General features: G+C 55.5%; 1 protein-coding gene across 1 annotated transcript in view; it reads left to right on the plus strand.

Moving 5' to 3' along the window:
- The first annotated feature begins 8,130 nt into the window (after window positions 1-8,130).
- The window catches only part of THRA (thyroid hormone receptor alpha), a 30,119-nt gene continuing 17,334 nt past the window's right edge, over window positions 8,131-20,915 (plus strand). Inside the window, exons 1-2 of the mRNA XM_024234932.3 lie at window positions 8,131-8,344; window positions 19,463-19,812. Coding sequence (XP_024090700.1) covers window positions 19,760-19,812 — 53 coding nt within the window. The 5' untranslated portion in view covers window positions 8,131-8,344; window positions 19,463-19,759. The remainder of the gene's footprint in view (window positions 8,345-19,462; window positions 19,813-20,915) is intronic.

Genomic DNA, 20,915 nt, shown 5'->3' on the forward strand with positions numbered 1-20,915 from the left:
GCAAGGGTGTGGCGTTCAGCAATAAGGTCTTTCTCTTTTCCTGGGCTCTTTCTGTTCTCCTAAGCCCCTGGAGCTACCAGAGCTATTCTCATTTCCACAACTATATTCTAAAAGAGACACTGAGGTGCCTTAGTTGCACACATATCACCGCCCCCGAATCTTACAGTCCTGTCAGAATCTCCAGGCCCTCCATACAGCTTGGATACAAGGGAAAGTAAAGAGGAAACTAAGGTGAAGGTGGTCAAAATCAAAGGAATTCTGAGAAACTGTCACAACTAAGAGGGCTAAGGAGACCTGATGACTAAATGTAATGTGGTTTTCTGAATGCGATCATGGAACAGAAAAAGAATACTGGGTAAAAACTAAGGAAATCTAAATAAAGCGTGGACTTTAATTAATAATAATGTATCAATATTAGTTCATTAGTTGTTACAAATGCATCATACTAATGCTAAGATGTTAATAAAAAGAGAAATTGGGTGCAGAATATGTGGGGACCCTCTATTACCTTCCATTTTTTCCCTGTAAATTAAAAACTATTTTTTTTAAGTTTCTTGTTGTTGTCATTGTTTAAACCTTGCTTATCCCAAAGATCCATATATAAATTATGCCCAGGGCCTTGGCCATAGCCTTTCCTTCCCCCAGTGAGAAACCCAAAAGCAAATGTTACCCACCTCTGGAGGCTCCAATGTCTGAGCCTTCTTATGCGTAGCCCTCATCCCTCCCATGCTATGGACTGATCATCCCTAACATTTACAACCAGGAATAAGAATAAATTACTCGGGAGGCTGAGAAAGGAGGATCACTTGAGCTCAGGAGTTCAAATCCAGCCTGGGCAACATAATGAGACTCTCAGCTCTACCAAAATAAATAAATAAATAAACATGGGGGCCTTTAGCCAGGGCCCAATATCCTAGTTCACAAGTTCAAGCTCAATCCGTATTCCCCAACAACGATTCTTTTTTTTTTTTTTTTTGAGATGGAGGCTTGCTCTGTTGCCCAGGCTGGCGTGCAATGGCGCAGTCTCAGCTCACTGCAACCTCTACCTCCCAGGTTCAAGCAATTCTCCTGCCTCAGCCTCCCAAGTAGCTGGGATCACAGGCGCGTGCCACCACATCCGACTAATTTTTGTATTTTTAGTAGAGACAGGGTTTCGCCATGTTGGCCAGGCTGGTCCCAAAATCCTGACCTCAGGTGATCCACCCACCTCGGCCTCCCGGAGTGCTAGGATTGTAGGCGTGAACCACCATGCCCAGCCTCCAACAACCATTCTTTGTTCACCCTTTGAGTGGCAAAATCAGTCCTCGGGAGGATAAATCTGGGAGAGCAGCCCACTTAAGGCTCTGGAAGCAAAACTGTGGCCATTTGAGCAGAGAATTACAGCGCCCTGGGTGTCTGGAGAATGGTCTAAACAGGGAGTCAAGAACTTCTGTTCCAAAGGGGAGAGTGTGGCTGAAGGAGGGTCAGATCATGTCCCCCTGCGGTTGGTACTGCCTATGGCCTTTCTTCCTCCCCATACATTCAATCCACACCCCTCCCTTAGGCTCCCTTTGTGCCTGCCGAAGTGACACCACTGGGGAATAGTGTGTATACAAAACAGCTGCCAAATATATGTTGCCAAAGCTTCTAAAGCAGGAAGGAGGGAGAATACAGATTCCTCACCTCACCTTCCAGATGACCCCCGGCCACTCCACTCACACTTGAGACTGCCACAAACCCTGCTTCTCCTCAGTCTCTCACGTATCTGACTTCCCCTCTTCTCCCAGGCCCCTCACTCTACCTTTGCCTGCTCCCCTGCTGTCATTCTGTGCCTGTTGCCGCAGCCTAAGGCCCTCCACCTGGAGCCATTCCTGGATCATCCTGGAGCCCCCGTCACATACCTCAGAGCCCAAACTGCCTCTCTTGGAGAGAAGCTGTCAACTGTGTGTCCAGTCCACACAGGACTGGGGACTATTTGGGCCCTGAGGATGGTGATATTTTGAGCTCAAACCATTCCCTCTGGCAGGGAGCCTGGCAGATTTCTAGGGAGGTGCCTCCTCCCCACTTCGCAGTGACAGGGAGGCGGCTTTTGTAGTCAGGCCATCTGCCTTCTCTGTCTCCCCACCTCCCACCAGCAGCCCTTTCTCTAGGCTTGGCAAGGTTTCCCCAAAGGCTGGACTCCTATGCACAAGGGCTCCCTTAGCTCTGGGCAAGGACCATTTTTAGTTTATCCACTTTGACCTCCCTGCCTCTCTAGTCTGTAAACATCAGAGGCAGCCTTTCCTATACCACCTCTTCCTTCCACACCACAATATCTTCCTAGAGACCCCCTTGGGCTCTCTGGCTCACTGCAAGCACGGGACCCCATGATAATCCTCCAAAGGGTGAAGAGAGATGCTAACATTTCCTTTGGGTGTACAAAAAAATAGCCCCCCAGCCAGGCGTGGTGGCTCACACCTGTAATCCCAGCACTTTGGGAGGCCAAGGAAGGCAGATCACCTGGGGTTGGGAGTTTGAGACCAGCCTGACCAACATGGAGAAACCCCGTCTCTACTAAAAATACAAAATTAGCCGGGCATGGTGGCGCATGCCTGTAATCCCAGCTGCTCGGGAGATGGAGGTAGAATTGCTTGAACCCAGGAGGCAGAGGTTGCCGTAAGCTGAGATTGCGCCATTGCACTCCAGCCTGGGCAACAAGAGCGAAACTCCATCTCAAAAAAAAAAAAAATAGCCCTCCAGCCCATCTCAAAGCCCCATCCTACTTACCTTACTTTCTTTTGCTGTTCATTTCCTCTCAACAGGGACATGGGCTGAGCTCCCACCTCTGCCCTCCTAGTTCCGAGCCCCAACCTTTCTTCATCTTGTTGGCTACCTTGGCTAGAGAGAGAAGGGGGCAGGTGGAAGTCAACCAGTCAGAGTGACATGGCAACCCTGGAGAAGTGTCAGAAAAGCAGCTAGGCCAGAGTGGGGTAAGAGGTGGCGAGGAACAGGGTTCTGGGTACCCAATGGGAAGGGAACATTCCTTACCTATCTAGGCTAGAAAACAGTATAAAGAAAAGTGGCAAGAGTCCAGACCCAAAAACCCAGAAACACTGAAATCGTTGGTAAAGCATACAAGGCACAGAGGGTGTCAGCTTCCCTTCTCTCTATAGGGAAACTGAGTCATTCCTTTTCCCTAAGTGGAACATTTTCCTCTGGAAGCTTGCCTGGGTCCCCCCACTATGGGCAGCAGGTGGATGGGAAAAGAAAGACAGTCACTCCCACACACTTATACACAGCTGGTTCCAAACCAGTTTCCTCCTCATACCAGTCACTAAATCAAAATCCCTGCTTTCTGTCTATCTGGGGGAGAGAATGATGGGAAAGAGGCCTGCAAGGTGGCTGCACCTCAGGGACTCAGGGACAACCCCTGGATCCCCCACAGTTGCCTGTCTCTGTCTTCCCACTGCCCCAGGAGAGTAAAAGGCAGAATTTGAATCAACTCTTGGAATAGCTTCCCCTCTAACACCCTGGAGGATGCCTTCCCTCTCCATACTCCCAGCACAGAGAAGAGAAGTGCTGTGATCCTGAGGCCCAGACCGGACAGTGGCTGGGAAGGGAGGGCAGCCTGCCATTTCCTTTGTGTGGCCCCTCCCTCCAGGCCCTGAGAGCTGCTCTGCTTTATACTTTTGGCTTCCATATTATACTGCCCTATCCCCTCCTTTAACTGGAGTGGGAGAGCTGCAGAAAGGTAAGCCCCAAACTCTGATGGTAAAGGAGACTTCCCTGCTCCCCCTCCTCTCCTCTCTCCTGCTAGCAAAGACAGGATGAGAAGACTCTAAGGGAAAGTGAAACCAGAAGCTGGGAGCATTTGGGGAATCTAATACCTGGCACATATTAAATGCTTAAAAAAAAAAAAGTGTCAGGCTGGGTGTGGTGGCTCACGCCTGTAATTCCAGCACTTTGGGAGGCCGAGGCAGGTGGATCATGAGGTCAGGAGATCGAGACCATCCTGGCTAACACAGTGAAAGCCTGTCTCTACTAAAAATACAAAAATTAGCCATGCACTGTGGTGGGCGCCTGTAGTCCCCGCTACTTGGGAGGCTTAGGCAGGAGAATGACGTTAACCCGGGAGGCGAGCTTTCAGTGAGCCAAGATCGCACCACTGCACTCCAGCCTGGGTGACAGAGCAAGACTCCATCAGAAAAAAACAAAACAAAACAAAAACAGTGTCAGATTAATGAATAAAAGTAGGAGAAACCCTGAAAGACAGCCTGGAAAAGGTGTCAGCTTCTTTTTCCATTTCTCACCTCATCTACCAAAAGCAAGGCTCAGCCAGGCCCGGTCCCTTCCCTGGCTTCCTCTTTTGTGACCCATAGCAATAGCGCCTGATGGGACAAAGGGGAGAATTAAGTGGCCACTTTCTCTTACCAGGGTAACTGCTAATTTGCCAATCTCTCATCTCCTGCGTCAGCCTCCCAAGTAGCCAGAACTGAAGGTCTGCACCACAACACCCGGATAATTTGTGGGTTTTTTTTTTTTTTTTTTTGAGATGGAGGTCTCACTATGTTGCCCAGGATGGTCTTGAACTCATGACCTGAAGAGATCCTCCCACCTCAGCCTCCCAAAATACTGGTGATGTCAGCCACCTTACCCAGCCTGCTCTCCAACTTTCTTTCCTCCATTTGCACCACTCTTTTTGATTGGGAAACCCCTAGGAGGGAGAAACATCTGAGCTTTGAGTTCTCTTGGCTGGTAGTACCTCAGTTTCCTCTGCTGTCTTTCCAGAGCACCTCCAATAAGTTCAGCTCTGTCTGCAGAGTCTAGAGGTATATGCTGGATATGTCATCACTTGCTGACCTAGGGTCCAGGAGGTCAAGATGAGATAGAGGAAGGGATTTACTAAGGCCCAGGCCACAGAGCTTGTTCCATGGGGGCTGGTAGAGGGGCCTGTCTCCTGTTTCCCCAAACTGCTAGAGATGTGTAAGGCTTTTGAGCAGGGGTAGAGGCTGTTGTGTGGAGTTTTAGCTGCCAGACTTTGAAAAAAAACCTCTTCAGAAAGGTATCTGGATACCTTGGTTCCTAGGGGTCGTATCCTCAAGAAATCTTAGGGTGCTTCCTAGCAACAGTCTGGAAGGAAGGGAGGGAGAGACGGAGGGAGAGAGGGAGGGGCCTGGGCATGGCTGTTCTGATGGGAGCCCAGAGAACAGGCCGTTCCTGCTACCTCCTTAGCAACGGAAATCTCAGCTGGAGGGGCCATCAGACATATCCCCTTGGAGGGTCTATCCAGCCTTACTCATGCCACCCCTACCCTCCTCATAGATTCGGGGAATGCTCTGAAGCAGAGGTGGGGAACGGGAGAGGACAGCCCTGGTGGGGGGGGATTTCATGACAAGGACGGAAAAGGAGCTGAGGATGAACTCAATCTGAAAAGAGCTAGCAGCTTCAAGAAATGGGTGGGCAGGGTGAGTGGGGTGGGAGGACAGATGAGGCAACACAGGGACAGTGGCTATAAGCCCAGACCTGGGCTGGATCCTGGCACCTGGGGAGAGCCCTGCTTTGAAGGCAGTGTGCCCTTCACTTTGCCCTGCCCAGACCTGTCACCAGTCCATACTGGGAGCCCAAGAAAAACAGAGAGGTAAAGAGAAGATGGGGGTGGCCGGGGACGGTGGCTCATGCCTGTAATCCCAGCACTTTGGGAGGCCAAGGCAGGAGGAGCACTTGAGGCCAGGAGTTCAAGACTAGCCTGGCCAACATGGTGAAACCCCATCTCTACCAAAAAAACAAAACAAAACAAAGAAAAAAACGAAAATTAGCTGGGCATGCTAGCACATGCCTACAATCCCAGCTACTTGGGAGGCTGGGACATGAAAATCCCTTGAACCCAGGAGACGGAGGTTGCAGTGAGCCAAGATTGTGCCACTGCACTCCAGCCTGGGCAAAAGAGCAAGATTCTGTCTCAAATAATAATAATAATAAATAATTATTATTATATACAATAATTATTTTTTTTATTATTATTATAAATTTTAAAAAGGAGAAGATGGGACTGGTAAACCCTTGTCTTTGAGTGCCCCACTCTGCCCCTCAGGAAAAGAAAAAGTGGATCAGGAGGCACTTCATTTTCTATAGCTCTGGGTTTAGGATTTCAGAAAGTCTTCCCCACCCAACATTATAGGGCCTTGCATCAAAGAGAGATACGGTGGGGAAAGCCAGAATGGAAGGGAGACAAAACCATAGCACCTTCCTCCTCCCGCTCTGGACACCATCACTCCTGCCCTGATCCAGATTGCTGCTGGCCCTCCCCACTGCCTCCTAGTTTTGCCTTTGTGATGCAGAGTATAAATGTATCTCATGCATTGGGATTCCCTCCCAGCTCCTTGAGCAGCCCAATCCCAAGGGACTAGTTCCATACAGGGTGGAGTACAGACCCTGAGCACTACATACTGCAGCCTTGCTCCCCAGGGTTCCGGCCAAACCTGATCACTGAGGAGGTGGCATCGACTGGCAGACAGCCACCCTCAGCGCACCTCATTCCGCTCACTGCACTGACTCTGCACACTGCAGCCTCCTGCCCCACACTGCAGCTGTTGCTTGTGTCCTGTGAGCCCAGACTGAACACAGGTTCGCTTACTGCATGGAGGCTCCGTATGCTGCAGCCTCAATTCCCCATTACAGCTGCCACTGCACACCACAGGCTCCTTTCACCCGTGGCATGCCCTCAACACCACCACTGCACTCTGCATGCCATAGGTTTCATCCCAGCTGCTCTTCTCATCTCCATGTTTCCAGGGACCCCAAGAGAGGTACCCTCCCCTCTGCCAAGCATTACCAACTCCAGTACCCCCTGTGAAAGAAATGGTTCCAACAGCACTGAGGATGCAGGTGGCTGAGACTAAGACATGAGCAAGGGCAGCCCAACTTGAGTAAGCTGTGGCTCAGAATCCCACACTCGCCAAGTGACTCTGCCCAGTATAAACTGGGCGATTAGCCGAGCAGCTCCCCCTAACACACACACACACACACACACACACACACACACACCCCTGCCCAAGAGCAGACTATGTAGCCAGGGCCCCACCCTGAAAGCCGTGGGAAGGCTGTGGCCCCCGCTGGTAAAACTGGGCTAATGACAGCAGGGGAACCGGCGGGCCGGGGGGGTGCTGGGGTAATTAGGGCTCGGCCTGGCGCTAGGAGATTCTGAGATGAAAGGTGCTCTGGCGTCACTGGGTTGGTTTTATGTCCATGAATGCAGGTGTGTGGTGTGTGTATGTGTGTGCTGGGGGTGGGGCCGACATGGTGGACACCTCTCCTTTGGGTTGGGTTAGGGGGTCCATTTGTATGCAGCCCACCATCTTCCTTAGATTGACTCTGGTACCATTTGGATTTTTGTGGGAGCAAACATGGGGGAAATACCACCACCCGGGAGCTAGGAATTGAGGGGGTATGGCAGATCTTGTCCCCTCCCCGAGCTCAGGAGAGGGAGCAGATTGTTGGGGAAATGGTTGGTGACAGAGAATAGAAAGAGCCTATATGGAGAAGGGTGACGTTGGAAAGGGGAGGCAGTGGATCGGTATTGATGTTAGAAATGAGAGGGGAGGGAGGTAACGGGGAATGAACCCCCACAAGGATTAAAAACATAAGATGATTGAAGTTAAAAGGACATCAGGGGTCACCTGCCCAGCCCTCGCAGCTGAAGCCTGAGGAAGCTCTGCCCCCGACAGCAGTGGCGATTTGTCAAGGTCACACAGTGAGTTACTGGCGGAGAAGGGACCTGAACTCCCAAACAAACTCTACACCTGCAAGCGTTTGGTGTTTAGACTTTCTCCCCGATGTATAAGGTGCAGGCTGCTCGTCGATACTTCCTCCTCCACCCTCACGGTGCACACCCGAAAACCCCCCAATTCTCCCGGCAAGCAAAGGCTATTTTTTAATGACATCTTTTCCAAAATATGTCACCAAGTACCCACTCCTGCGGGAGCCGCCCGGGCTGGGGAGGGCGAGTCCGAGCGGGGCGGGGCAGAGGCGGCCGAGGGGCGGCCGGGCCTCTGGCGGGGGTCCCGGGGCGCGGCAGGGGGCGGGGGGCGGGGGCGGGCGGCGGCGAGGCGGCCTGCAGGGAGCAGCCGCGAGCCGGCCGGGCGCGCCGAGCCCGAGCCCCAGCCGGAGCGGGGCGGGGGAGGGAGGAGCCAGAGCGGCCGCCGCCTCTGCCGGAGGAGCCGCGGGGCCGCCACACTCGCCCCCCGCCCCCCCCCGCGCTCACTCGCACTCACACCCGGGCGCAGGAGGCGGGCGGCCCGGGCCCCACCGGCCCCCCATGGACGCCCCCAGCACGGGGCGCTGAGACCCCCGCGTCGCTGCCCAGCCCAGTCCTGCGCGCCACGCCGAGGTAAGGAGGAGGGAGCGAGGGGGCATTAATATGCAAATGCCTCGCGATTGATTATGCAAAGCCGCGGGGCTCCGTGGCCAGCTCCCAGGCGGGCTAGGGGCGCCCAGGGGGTGCCCGCTGCCAGCCTCAGCCTTTCCCGGTGCCCCAGTGACCCTGTCACGAGCCCGGGAGCTTGCAACTGACGCCCTGGGGAAGGGAGGTGTTGCTAGGAGGTCGGTGGGCCCCGGGGTTCGCAGGCGGAGATGGCGTCCGAGCCTCCCCCTGGAGGGCCCGCCCGGCCTCTGTCCGGCCAGTCTGCTGCGCATTCCCGGGCCGGGCCCCGTTGCCGGCCGCCGGAGCTCCCCCGCCCGCCGCGCCGCGGTTTGTTTACGGTGCGCCGGAGGCCTGCCCCCCCCCCAGCCCCCACCCCTAGCCTCTGAGGCCCGAGTGGCCTTTGCAAAGCTGCCTCCAGCTGCGGAGGGCAGTATGAGTGCGGTGGCGCGGGTGGGCTTGCACGGGTCCGGGGAGAGGGAAGTTCCCCCCCACTTCACCCGCCTCCCGGTTGAGCATGGCTGTCTGGTTGCAACACTCCTAATTGCAAAAACGCGGTTGTTGGGGGGGAATGTGTGTGTGGAAGGGGTGTACTTGGTGGTGCCTAGATGATTGGGAGAGTTGCTGGCTGGGGAGGAGAGGGAGAAATGGACCTGTGTGTGTGTACCCCACCTTGTTTCCCTCCCCTTGCAGCGTGTCTCTGGTGCCCCTTCTCCATCTGGGGCCCTCCCTTGTCCAGCGTGAAAGAAAGGCCTGGGGGGATGACAGGGGCAATTGAAAGAACCACCGTTCCAGGGGTGGGGGTGGGGGACACAGAAGGAAAGCCAGTGAGGTGGGAGCCTGCCCCTCAGTGCTGGCTTTGGCTCCAGGAGGGGGAGGGGATGAAGGGGGCTGTTGTCCAAAATGAGGGGGGAAGCAAAAGTGACACGCAGACACAGAGATATGTCCACACAGAGAGCCACATGCACACCCAGGGACACCCAGGCAGACTCAAGGACAGGAGCTACTGGACACACCCACATGGGGACAAGGGAAGAGGCAGGCTGCTGCACCGTGGAGCTCTGAGGGGTGGGATATACCCATGGGAGACCAAGAGCATGGGGACCGATCCATGCACATACCCACGCACAGGGTCACACGTAGATGCTGTCACACACTGGGGCAAGGAGGAGTTGCTGTCACCCACACATAAAAAGTCACTGTCACATGCATGCATGCACACAGAGCAATTGCACACAGCAGCACAATTACAAAAGACCCTGTCACTCACAGGCACACACGTGCTTGCATGAGCCCAGTCACACAGACATCATTGCTTGCCGTGACAGTCCCTGTCACTCAGTCAGATGCAAACACAGTTACACATCAACACATGTATACACAACTTAGCAACAAGTATTTTCCTGGACTCTTACTGTGGAGCTCTGAGGTTCTGTAGGCAACAAAACCCTTGCTCCCAAGAATATTAAATTTGGCTGTATGAAAAGGCGTTCCTGCGTAATGGTGTAAAGCATGCATTCCCAATGTCATGTTCTTGGTCTCTATCGCTTGAGATACCACCCTACTAGACAGTGAGCTCTTGGAGACCTGGGAGAATCACTTAAAGAGCTCTGGATTCCACCCAGAGCCTAGCACAAGGGCTGCTTTGTAAATACTTGTTAGTTGATTGACTGTGGAACCTGCAGACACAGGTGCACTCATTTGCACATGGTCCCCTGAACTTAGGTACAGAACGAGTTCACAAGGCCCAGGTCCCCACAGTTGCAGATCCACACCAACAGTCGTGTCCACACAACCCCAGATGCACACAACTGCAGCCTGTGCAGCCAAGCACACACTTAGATGCACACAATCACAGATTTTTCCCCTTCAGCTTCCTCCTCCCCTTTTTCCTCTAGGCTCAGCCACTGTGCGGGAATGGGCTGTTTTTTTTTTTTTTCTTTCTTTCTTTTAGAGGGACAGAGAAACAAGAGCAAAGACAGTGGGTTCAGGGGGGTTCCAGAGGGCCGAGTCATGGGCTCAAAGCAGTGTCCAGTGACTTCTAGAAGCTGGGATTCTCTTGACTGTTGGGGAAGGGGAGAGCTGCTCTCCTCCCTACCCTGAAAGCTCAGGGCTGTCTAACTGCCCCTGCTCTGAGTCATTTGCCTGGGTCTTTCCTGGGAACAGTCAGTCACCTCCAGCTGAGTTCCTGTGCCCCACCTTGAGTCTGGCCCTTTTTCCCACCTGGACCCTCCTGTCCAAACTTGGAAGCTTTCCTTAAGAGGCCATCGGCTGGCGAGTGTCTAGTACAGAGTGATGTGTACTTTTGACTTGGAATTTCTCTCTAACTCTGTCTCTCTGTTGCTCTGTCTTGCAGTGTCTGATTCTCCCTCTCTCTCTCCTTGTTTCTCTACCAGTCTGTAACTGTCTCTCACCCTGTCGCTACCCCTGATCTACCCCTGTCCTTGTCTCAGAGCTGGGGACTGGCAGCAATGTTCTTCATACTTTTCCAGTTGTTAATACCCAAGCTCCGCCCCTCTGCCCCCCCTGCGCAGCCTCTGGGGTCAGCTTGAGGTTGGGGTGGGGGGCGGGGGGCTCAGCTGGCTGCTCAGGACTTCCTGCGCTTCCTTAGTGCTGCAGCTGTGGCCAGCAAGTTTTAGGGGCTGGGAATGGGGGAAGGGGGGGAGGTCAGCCACTGCCCATGCTGACCCCTCGGGCCTGCATGTCTGGAGACACCAGTTCTGTGGGCACCCTCAGGGTGCAGGCTGCAGCCAGCTAGCAGCTCTTAAGCCAGTGAAGAGGCTCCCCCCTACACTGGCCCAAGCTGGGAAAGAACCGCCCCCATGGGCAGTGGTGGGAGCTGGCAGGACCCTGCTGAGTTGGGTCCACTGCAGGGCTCACAATGGCCTTTCTCCACACCCCTGGCAGCTGAGGCCCACCTCAGAGATGCCCAACAGCTGTGTCCTTTTTGCCCAGCCTCAGGGCCTGGTTCTGAGGGCACAGCTGCCCAGACTAAGTGTATACTAAGCGAGGCCCTCCCACCCGTGAGTGCAAGTTCCAGCCTAGAAGGGGTACCTCTTCCAGAGAGGGAATTTGAGGAGGGGGAACTCGGGCAGGAGACCTTGAGCCCGGGGGCACCAAGCACTTCTCGCCATGCTCCCCTCTAGCCTTGGCCTATTTGGAGGTGGAGGCACTTGGCAGAGAACCCACAGGGCAGCTACAGAGGGGAAAGACTGAGGCTTGGTCTCAGGGAACACATAGCTGGATGAAAGAACAAGGCATTGGGCAGGGCACAGTGGCTCACGCCTGTAATCCCAGCACACTGGGAGGCTGAGGCAGGTGGATCACCTGAGGTCGGGAGTTCAAGACCAGCCTGACCAAGATGGTGAAACCTCATCTCTACTAAAAATACAAAACTTAGCTGGGTGTGGTGGCGGGGTCCTGTAATCCCAGCTACTCAGGAGGCTGAGGCAGGAAAATCGCTTGAACCCAGGAGGTGGAGGTTGCAGTGAGCTGAGATTGTACCACCGCACTCCAGCCTAGGTGACAGAGTGAGACTCCGTCTCAAAAAAAAAAAAAAAAAAAAAAAGAAAGGAAAAAGAAAAAGAAAAAAAAGAACAAGGCATTATCTGTCAAGCAGGTGATATGCCATCACAGCCAAGAACAGGGATGAAGATGATGATCATGGCGGTCATGATTGACCTGGACTGCCTGGGTCTGAATCCCAGCTCTGTCACTCGCTAGATGTTTGACTTTGAGCAAGCGATTTAACTTCCCCGTTGCCTCATCTGTAAATTGGGGATGATCATATCTACCTCATTTAGCTTTTTTGAGGAAAAACGTTTTTAAAAGTGCCTAGTTCATAACTATATATGTGAGCTGTTGTGATGGGTGAAGGAAGCTGTGGGCCTGGGGTCTCCCAGATTTCTTAGAGAAGCTTGGTGGAGAATTGGATCTCCTAGACATCAATGAGACTGGGGCCTGGGGCAGTGGGTCTCCAATTTCCAGCCTTCTCACCGTCATGTAATCTTTTCCTCCCAGACAAATTTTTGCAACCTGGAATGAGTGTATGGGAAAGAGCCCAAGGCAGGCCCCCTCTGCCCCACCCTCCTTTGACCCTCGCCCTTCAGCTTACAAGGAGCCCTTGGCCCCTAAGCCTGGGACACACCCCACCAGCTAGGGGCACCTGCATAAATCTTTGGGCATCACTGCATCTCTGTTCAGAGTCTGAGCTCTGGGGGTGGGAGAGAGAGAACAAGGAAAGCCGTCCCCTCTCTTTCTTATGTGTGGGCTCAAAGAGGAGGCAGTGCCCTTCCTCCCTCCTGGGAGCGCAGCATTGGTCAACCAGGACCCACCCCTGGCTGATAGGCACCAGATTCCCCTGCCCTCCATGGAGTGGTACTTAGTGTGAAAGGTGGTGGCAGAGAGAAACTGAGGCACTGAGTAAGGACCAGTGTGGTGGGCACAGCACTTTGAGATCCAGCATCTCTCCTGGGTTGCCTCTTTCCCTTTGTGAGTCTGGTGATCAGGATCCCCTCTCCAAACCCCTTTTATTTAGCCCTGCCCCTCAAGGTGAAGCAAGGACAATGGGAGGATACCCTGTAGGGGTGACGGGAAGCCTTTGGAGTGGGAACCAGTCTCAACTCTAGTTCTCGGCTGGGTGCAGTGGCTCACGCCTGTAATCTCAATATTTTGGGAGGCCAAGGCGGGAGGATCACTTGAGGCCAGTAGTTCATTATCAGCCTGGTCAACATAGTGAGACCCCATCTCTAAAAACAACTTTAAAAAATTAGCCAGGCATGGTGGCGCATACCTGTGTTACCAGCTACTTGGGAGGCTGAGGCCGGAGGATCGCTTAAGCCTGGAAGGTCGAGGCTGCGGTGAGCTGTGATTGTGCCACTGCACTCTAGCCTGAACAACAGAGTGAGACCCCCCCCACACACACACATCCTCTCAAAACAAACAAAAAACAAAACATAACAAAAAACCCAACTGTAGTTCTCATGGCTGCAAAGGTGTCTAGGGGACTTTGGAGAACTGTTGTGTCTCTTGGGGAGGGAGGCAAGCGTGACCATGGTGGGAAGATCACTAGCTGGGAGTTGGGAGGCCTGGCTTTTGACATTCACTAGTTGTATGACTTTGGGCCTGGGTTTTCATTATCTGGAGACAATGGTTCCTGTCTCACTCAGGTTGAGGGCAAATAACACAAGGTGGGATGACCCCTGTGTTCAATCCATGTTGCATCCTGGCATGGTGAGCAATGCCTGTGGATTCTCCTTTTTTCTCAGGGCCTGGCACATGCCAGGGTGGGGCATACACATGCTGCCTGGAACCAGAGACAGTTCTCAGTCTCTCACTGAAGTATCTGGGGCTGGTGTGTGGTAGGGGCACATGTGGTTCCACCTTGGTGTCACTTGGCAGGCCAAAGCTGGGGTCATAGGGACCTCACTCCGGTATGCCATTGCGTGAGGTGGTCCAGAGGGAGGGTCAGAAGTTTGCTGGGTAGACAAGGGAAGCAAGATGGGTGGTACTGGTGCCCAGGAAATACTATCCTTGCTTCCCTGTTTTGGGGGTGGGCATTAAAGGTTGGTACCAAAGCCACAGCCATGCCTCTCAGCAGTGGCCAAGAGCAGAATGATTGGACCAAGCCCCTGGCCCACCTCCTCCTCCTCCTCTCTTCCTCTTCTAAGGAAGAGATCGGCTCTTGGCTCCCAGAGCCCCAGCTGCCTGTTTCTTTTTCTCTTTTACCAGGCATGGGGGTGGGGAAACAGGGGAACCGAGGCTTTGGTGTCTTTCGGCATTTTTGTACACATCAGTGAGTGGGTGTGTTGTGCACGCATCCATGTGAGAGTGTTTTTGTGCATGTGTGGGCTGGGGAGGGCTCTGAATATCTCCTGGAACGGTACCCAGAGCCCTGTGGTTCTGCGCATGCGGGGTGAGTGTGTGTGTCTGCACGTGTCCGTGTGTGTGCCGGAGACTCAGCTGCATTCACGCGCGCGCTCTCTCCCTCCCTCTCCCTCTCTCCCTCCCTCTCTCTCTCCCTCCCTCCCTTCCTCTTCCCTCTCCCTCTCTCTCCCCCTCCCCCCTCCCTCCTTCTCTCCCTCCCTCTCTCTCTCTCACACACACACACTCAATCTTTCTCTTCCGTCCCCCTTCCTCCCTCCTTCCTATTCCCTCCCTCCTCCCTTTCTCTCCCTGTCTCTCTGTCTCTGTCTCTGTCTCTCTCTCTCTGCCTCTGCCAGTTCTGCTTGGTTAGGGGCTAGCTCCAGCCTCTGGGGTGCCTGGGAGAACATCCCTGCCTTTCTTTCCCCCTCCACCATTCCCTCCCCTCCTGGGCCATGCTCCTCAAGGCTTGCAGGCAACTTCTTCTACTGCCTTAGATGAGGGAGTGAGGAGGGAGGACCCCAAACCTTGTGCCCATGGTGCCATCTGCAGCAAGTGCCTTGGCCCCGTGACATTCATGCCTCCAGCATTCAGCTGCCCCAGCTCCCAGCTCCAATTACCCGCTGGCTGCTGGGGGAGGGTGGGGAGAATGTGCCGTGCCCAGCTTGGGGGTGCTCCTGCTTCTGCTTTCTTGGCTACTTGGATCTCCTGCCTCCATTCCTGAGGGGAATTGGGCAGGGGGGCATGAAGTTCTGTGGGCTGATAAGGAGGGGCTGAGTTCTCCAGCATGGGTGTGGGCATGACCACCCACCAGTGGTCATGGGGGATGGATGTGACCTGGGAGGAGACCTCCAGACCTGGGCACCCACCTTGATGCCTGGCTGGAGCTGGCCCGGGCAGGAGGAGGGAGAGGAGAGCAGCAGGTGGGTGAGGCTATGGGGGGAGCCGGGTGGGAAGCACAGTCTTTGATGTTAATACTGGGCATTTGGCCCAAGTCAAGGCTGCTGTTTATGTCTTTCTGTCTCTGACCTGCAGGGGGGGTTTCCTGTTATATTCTTTTGGGGCGGGGTGGGGAGGATCCTTTGTTTAAGTAACCAATCTCCCCCTTATGAGGATCCCCACCCCATCTCCCATTCTCTAGCCTCTAAGGTCCCACAGTGGCTAGGTGATGAGTCACTGCCCCCCAGCTCCAGAACCTGTCTCCTGGGGGCCCAGTGAGAGCTCACCAAGGGGTGCCACCTCCCCTCCTCCCGTCTCCCCTATGCCTGCCAGGCTGGGGCCCTGACTCTGTGTGTACTCCTCTGCCACATCACACCTGCCAAATAGTACCTTCCTTCCCGCCTTCACTCCTCCTCTCCTTCCTGGCACTAGGATAACAGAGAGTTGGGTGGGGCAGCCCTGCTCAATCCATACCTGAGAATAGAACAGGGGGTATGGGAAAGGAGAGGGAGTCCTGGTCCTAGAGAGGCCTCTGCCCCTCAGCGTGGGGGCACGTGTCACTGCTGCAGCACTGCCACCACCACAGAGTCCCAGGGGCCCTTGGTGTGGGTGGCTGCCTGTGGTGCCTGTGTTGGCATGGGGGGCAGTGCTGCCCACAGACGCCTGTGCCCATGCATGCCCATTTATGTGTCTGGGCCACGGCGGCCGCCCCGGCCCCTCAGCATCGCCCTTCCTGGCTCCCATGGTGGGAGGCTGGGTGATGAGGAGTGGGTGGTGGGGGAGGGATCTCCCCCCACCCTAGCAGCAGGCAGAGGGGAAGGGGAGAGGGAGGTGTGAACCTACCCACAGAACTATTAATAGCCCACATGCCAGGCCACCAAGAACCAGCTGTCACCGTGGAAACCATTCCTACGCCCCCCTCCCCCCAGCCTGCATGGGGTGGGACTTAGACAGGGTACGAAGCCCCCCCACCCATCTTTCTTTGTTACCTTTCTCTCTTTGTCTCCCCTCCTTCATGTGTCTCTCCTCCCTTTATCTGTCCTCCTTTCTACCTCACCCCTTCTCCCCATCCCCCATCTCTGGCTCCCCTTTCTTCCTCTCCCTCTACTGCCTTGTCACCCCTAGCTCTACCCCAGCCCTGTCCCATTTCTTTGTTCTTCCCCCTCCTCCCTTCTTCCCTCTTTCCCCCACCAGCCTTTTTACCCCTCCTCCCATCTTTCTACCCTTTTCTCAGCCGCCCCTCATGTACGCGTCCCTGTGGCTGGCAAGGAGGGCTGGGCTTTCTTCAGAGCACTAAGGACAAAGTTCAGGGGCCCCAGAAAGGTGGGGCCAAAGCCCAGAGCAGATACGCAGGAGGGTTAATGCGGGTAGTATTGGGGGTTAGATCCTGGGGACAGAAACTCCCCTCTGGCAGCCCCAGGAGTCCTTTGGGGGTGTCCTCAGATCCACAGGACTGCAGAGTGGGACGGCTCGGCAGTGGGAACCTGGCGGGGAGCCCGTGGATGCCGCATTGGCCCCGTGTCCCTGTCCCCCCATGGCAGAAGTACTTAAGCTTAATGAAATGCTTCCCCCTCCGCGGGCACTTTGCCTACACTGCCACCCAGCAGCTCTTATCTCACAAGGAGGGAGTGGGTGGCCAGGCCAGCCGACAGGTGGGTCTTGCTGTCCTGCTGTCCAGCCTGGGCACAGAACCCCATAGCTCCGCCCTCTCGGCCTCCTTGGAGCGGGGCCTCCCTCACCTCTGCAGAGGAGGTGCCGGGAAGGAGTTTGGGGAGTTAAGCTGGACTCTGGAGGAGGGGAGAGAGGCTGCCCTTCAGGGTGGGTACCCCTGCCCCATGCCCCTTACCCGCTGACCTTTTTCTGCCCGTGGCTAACACAGGCTCACCTGGTGTGTGTCTCCCCACATGCTGGGCACTCTGCCTCGCCTCTGTATCACCCCAAAGGCCCAAGTGTGTCCCTGGAGAGATGCCAAGGAGTCCCCAGGGGTTCCAGCCTCTTTCTGGGTACCCAGTGTGAGGGTGCCCTCGGCAGCAAGGGCAGCACCTTGCTCCTCTGCCCACTACCAGGGGCTGACTGTAGCCTGGGCTGCACTGCCCAGCACCAGGGCACCATTCAGTTCAACAGAGGGGTGGGGCAGAGAGCGAGCCTGCCCCTCCCCCCAGTGGGCACGTGCAGGCCCTTGGCAGTACCCAGACACATTTGGAGTTAAGGCTGGGCAGGAGAGAGGGATGGGGAAATAAACATGGTGGCTTAGGTTGGCACTGCCCCAGGTCTGCAATGTAGCAACTGGTAAGTGGCAGGGGCCTGGGGGAGGGGGCCCTCAGGAGCCCTGGCCTGGGGCAGGAGTTGCCCATGCCATGTGGCTGCCACTGGTGTTCCCTGCCTGGCCCGGCCCACAGCAGCCAATGCTCATTCCTGCACACACTGGTCCTCCTCGGCTGCCCCCAGGGCCTGCTCCCCGGGGCTGCCCCTCTCTCAGCATGCCCACTCCTGTGCCTGCCTCCTCCCCTTCCCGGGGGTGCTTGGGCCTCCGGCTGGCGAGTGGATTTTTCCAGCTTCTGTAAACAAGTGGTGGCAGTGTGCCAGGCGGGCAGGAGACAGGCGGGGGCAGCACCACAGCCAGGGTGTGCCAAGCACCGAGGCACAGCCTAGGGGGCAGACGGAGACACCCAGACCCGGAGAGAGAGACATTCAGACACAGACAGACAGACATATGCAGGCAGCCTCGCTGGACGTGGAGTCAGAAGATCATCCTCTATTGTCCAGCCCAACCCCCGTAGCGGCCCTTGCCCCCTGCCCCTCACTGTCTGGCTGAGAGCATTAGGCCCCAGTGCCCAGCCCCTGGGCTTCCCCACCCACTCCTTCTCCTCCCCAACCTCCACCCCTTAGGGCTGGCTACGCCATTATAAATTTATAACAGGAATTTCTCCACAAGCCAAGAAAAACTTGACCTACTTTCTTGATGACTCCCTGGGCTAAGGCTCCCTGCTCACGCCCCCCCACCCCAGTCTCCTGTCCAGCCCCCGGTGCCCAGTCCTGGTCTGGGGTGGGTGTCAGAGGCAGAACGGGCCACTTTGCTGTGCAATGCCCATGCTCTCCACACTACCAGCTTGCCTGGGTGCAGAGGCCCCGTCCTGCTGCTGGCCCTGCCCAATCCCCTGACTTATCTCCCTCTCTCTCCCCATCCTGGCTCCTTATCAGCTCCTGGGGGTGGGGCCAGGGGGCCTAGGGGTGAGGTCTCCTATGCAGCAGCCACGTGACAGAGGTTGAGGTCGTATGTCGGGGAGCTGTACCCTTTGTCCCCCTCCTACCCGCCACACCTGCCTGTGTGCACACAGACAGTAAGCCATAGGTCTGCAGCCCAGGGTCAGAGGTGCAATGCCGTAGGAATGGTGGGCCCGGCTTGGCACTGCCCTGGACTCCAGGTAGCAGAACAAGGCTAGCATTAGGGCCAGGCTGTGAGGCTTATCCCACAGCCACCTGCTTACTAGCTGTGTGAACTTGAGTGAATGACCAAGCTTTCTGAGACTCAGTTTCCTCATCTGTGAAGTTCTCCTGCACACTTTGGAGGGTACAGATTCTCTCTCCAGTTAACGTGTGTTAGTTTCCTTTCCTTTCCCCCTTGCCATCCTGGTCGATAGCAGCTCAGCTAAACCAACTGAGAAGTCTGGTCCTCTGCCTGGGAAGTGGGATTCGAGACCTTGAGTGGGAAGCTCTGGAGTCCCTGAGGGGCCAGAGTTGGGGATCATAACTTGGCCAGCAGCATGGGAGGTCAGTTCCCCACAGCTTTCAACATCTCTCTCTATTAAGGCACAAAGATGGGCATTCACGCTCACTGCGTGCCGCTCTATGTCCCACCCTTCCTTCACAGATACCCCCCTGCCTATGCTGAAAACTGCTTGTCGCTGGTCCCCTCTTGCCCCTGTAATACAGATGAGTTTCAGGAAAGCTTTTCTAGAGGGGTGGTAACAATAGCTAGTGTTTAATAGATGCTCATTAAGGGCCAGGCATTTGTCTGAATATGAAGACATATTACTTAGTACATGAATGATCTCATTCTCTCCCTCCATTCCTTCCCATGTCTGGGGCTTAGGAGGTGGATCTCCAATCTCGCCTGCTGTACCTGTGATCTAAGGGATTATCCTGGTCCCCTCTCTATGCCTGCCCTTCCTGCCCCCTGCTGTCTTGCTATGGGACCCCAAAGCCCCAAGTGTTGCCACCAAAGGGATCCTACCCACCTTCCTACCGTGACACCTTCTTACCCCTGCCTCTCTCTTCTCTTCACAGGGATCTCTGGACAGGACAAGACTCTGGAGCTACTCCCCCAGCACACAGCCCGGGACCCACAAACCCAGCTTGCCCCCAGCCCTCCCACCTGCCACTCCCTGGCCCCTCCCACCGCCCGCCCCCCTTGGGGCTCAGGGCATGGTGTGAAAGGCCAAGTACTGAGGCGGGTATCATGGGTGCTGTGCCCTAGGGCCTGGGTGGCAGGGGGTGGGTGGCCTGTGGGCGTGCCGGGGGGGCCAGTGTGCCCACCCCAGTCTCTTGGCGTGCTGGAGGGCATCCTGGATGGAATTGAAGTGAATGGAACAGAAGCCAAGCAAGGTGGAGTGTGGGTCAGACCCAGAGGAGAACAGGTAATGGGTTCAGCAACTAGGTCATGCCAACTCCTAAGCAGCACGCATGGGCACCTGGCTGAGCTCTCCTTTAGGCACCGCCTTTAAGCACCTCTGTGGGATGGACGTGAGGCCGGCAAGCCTTCTGCCTGCCTTTGTCTGGCAGATGAGGTCATGTTCACATGTGACAGGCACTTGGATTGAGAGATGCTCATTTTGAAGCGGGGAGTGATACAGAGCAGAGTAATTACAGGGAGCACATAAGGGGCCCTTCCCTAGACATTGCTGGGCAGTCTCAGATGCCCCCGACGTCCCCTCCACCATTGCTGCCCTCACCTTGAGCATGTGGGATCCAAACAGCCTTGCCATTTTCTTCCTCTCCCTACCAGCCCATTTACTATCTGACCACAAGTGTGTTGTCCACAAGCTGCGGTTCACGTAATACGACATTTCAGGGCACGTGCACCAGTAACTGTTGGTCATAGCCCACGCTTATATTCGGAATCTATTGGGAGCCCCACACGCTCTTCCTTGTTCATGGTCAAGGGCGGGCACTGCGATGGGGCTACTCCCAGAAAGTGCACGCCAACCATGATGGTTTTGCTTCCACGTGGGTGAGGTGTCAGCCCTGCACATACACCAAGGGATGGTTACCTATGATCTGCATTGCCCTTGAGGAGCCCAGAGGGTCTCTGCCTTTTCCATCAGCTCCAAGTGGCACAGAGCTTTGTCCCAGTTGGCACAGTGCCCTGGGAGCTGGGTACAGCCTGTGCCTATGGCCAGGGAGAGGGTGGGGGTGGGGGTGCTCCGGGGAGCAGTGTGGCTGACTGTTGCCTAGGAGATCAGATCCCGAGCCAGGAAGCCAGAGGCCTGGCCAGGCAAAGCCCTAAGGCCCACAACTGGGTCCCTGGAGGGTAGAGGAAGTAGATGGAACTCACAGCTGGGCAGGGCATGGGGTAGCTCCCCTCCCCCAAAGCCTCACCCCAGGAAGGACTCTGAGGACGATCTGGCCTGTCGCTGTGTGGCTGTCACTTGCAGCCCCTGAGTCTCCCAGCTTAGGCTTCTGTGGGTCTGGAAGAGTCTGCCCCTAACGTTTGGAGAAAGGCAGGAATGCCAGTTCCCAG

The sequence above is a fragment of the Pongo abelii genome, chromosome 19, assembly GCF_028885655.2.
Source record: "Pongo abelii isolate AG06213 chromosome 19, NHGRI_mPonAbe1-v2.0_pri, whole genome shotgun sequence".
Classification (NCBI taxonomy): Eukaryota; Metazoa; Chordata; class Mammalia; order Primates; family Hominidae; genus Pongo; species Pongo abelii.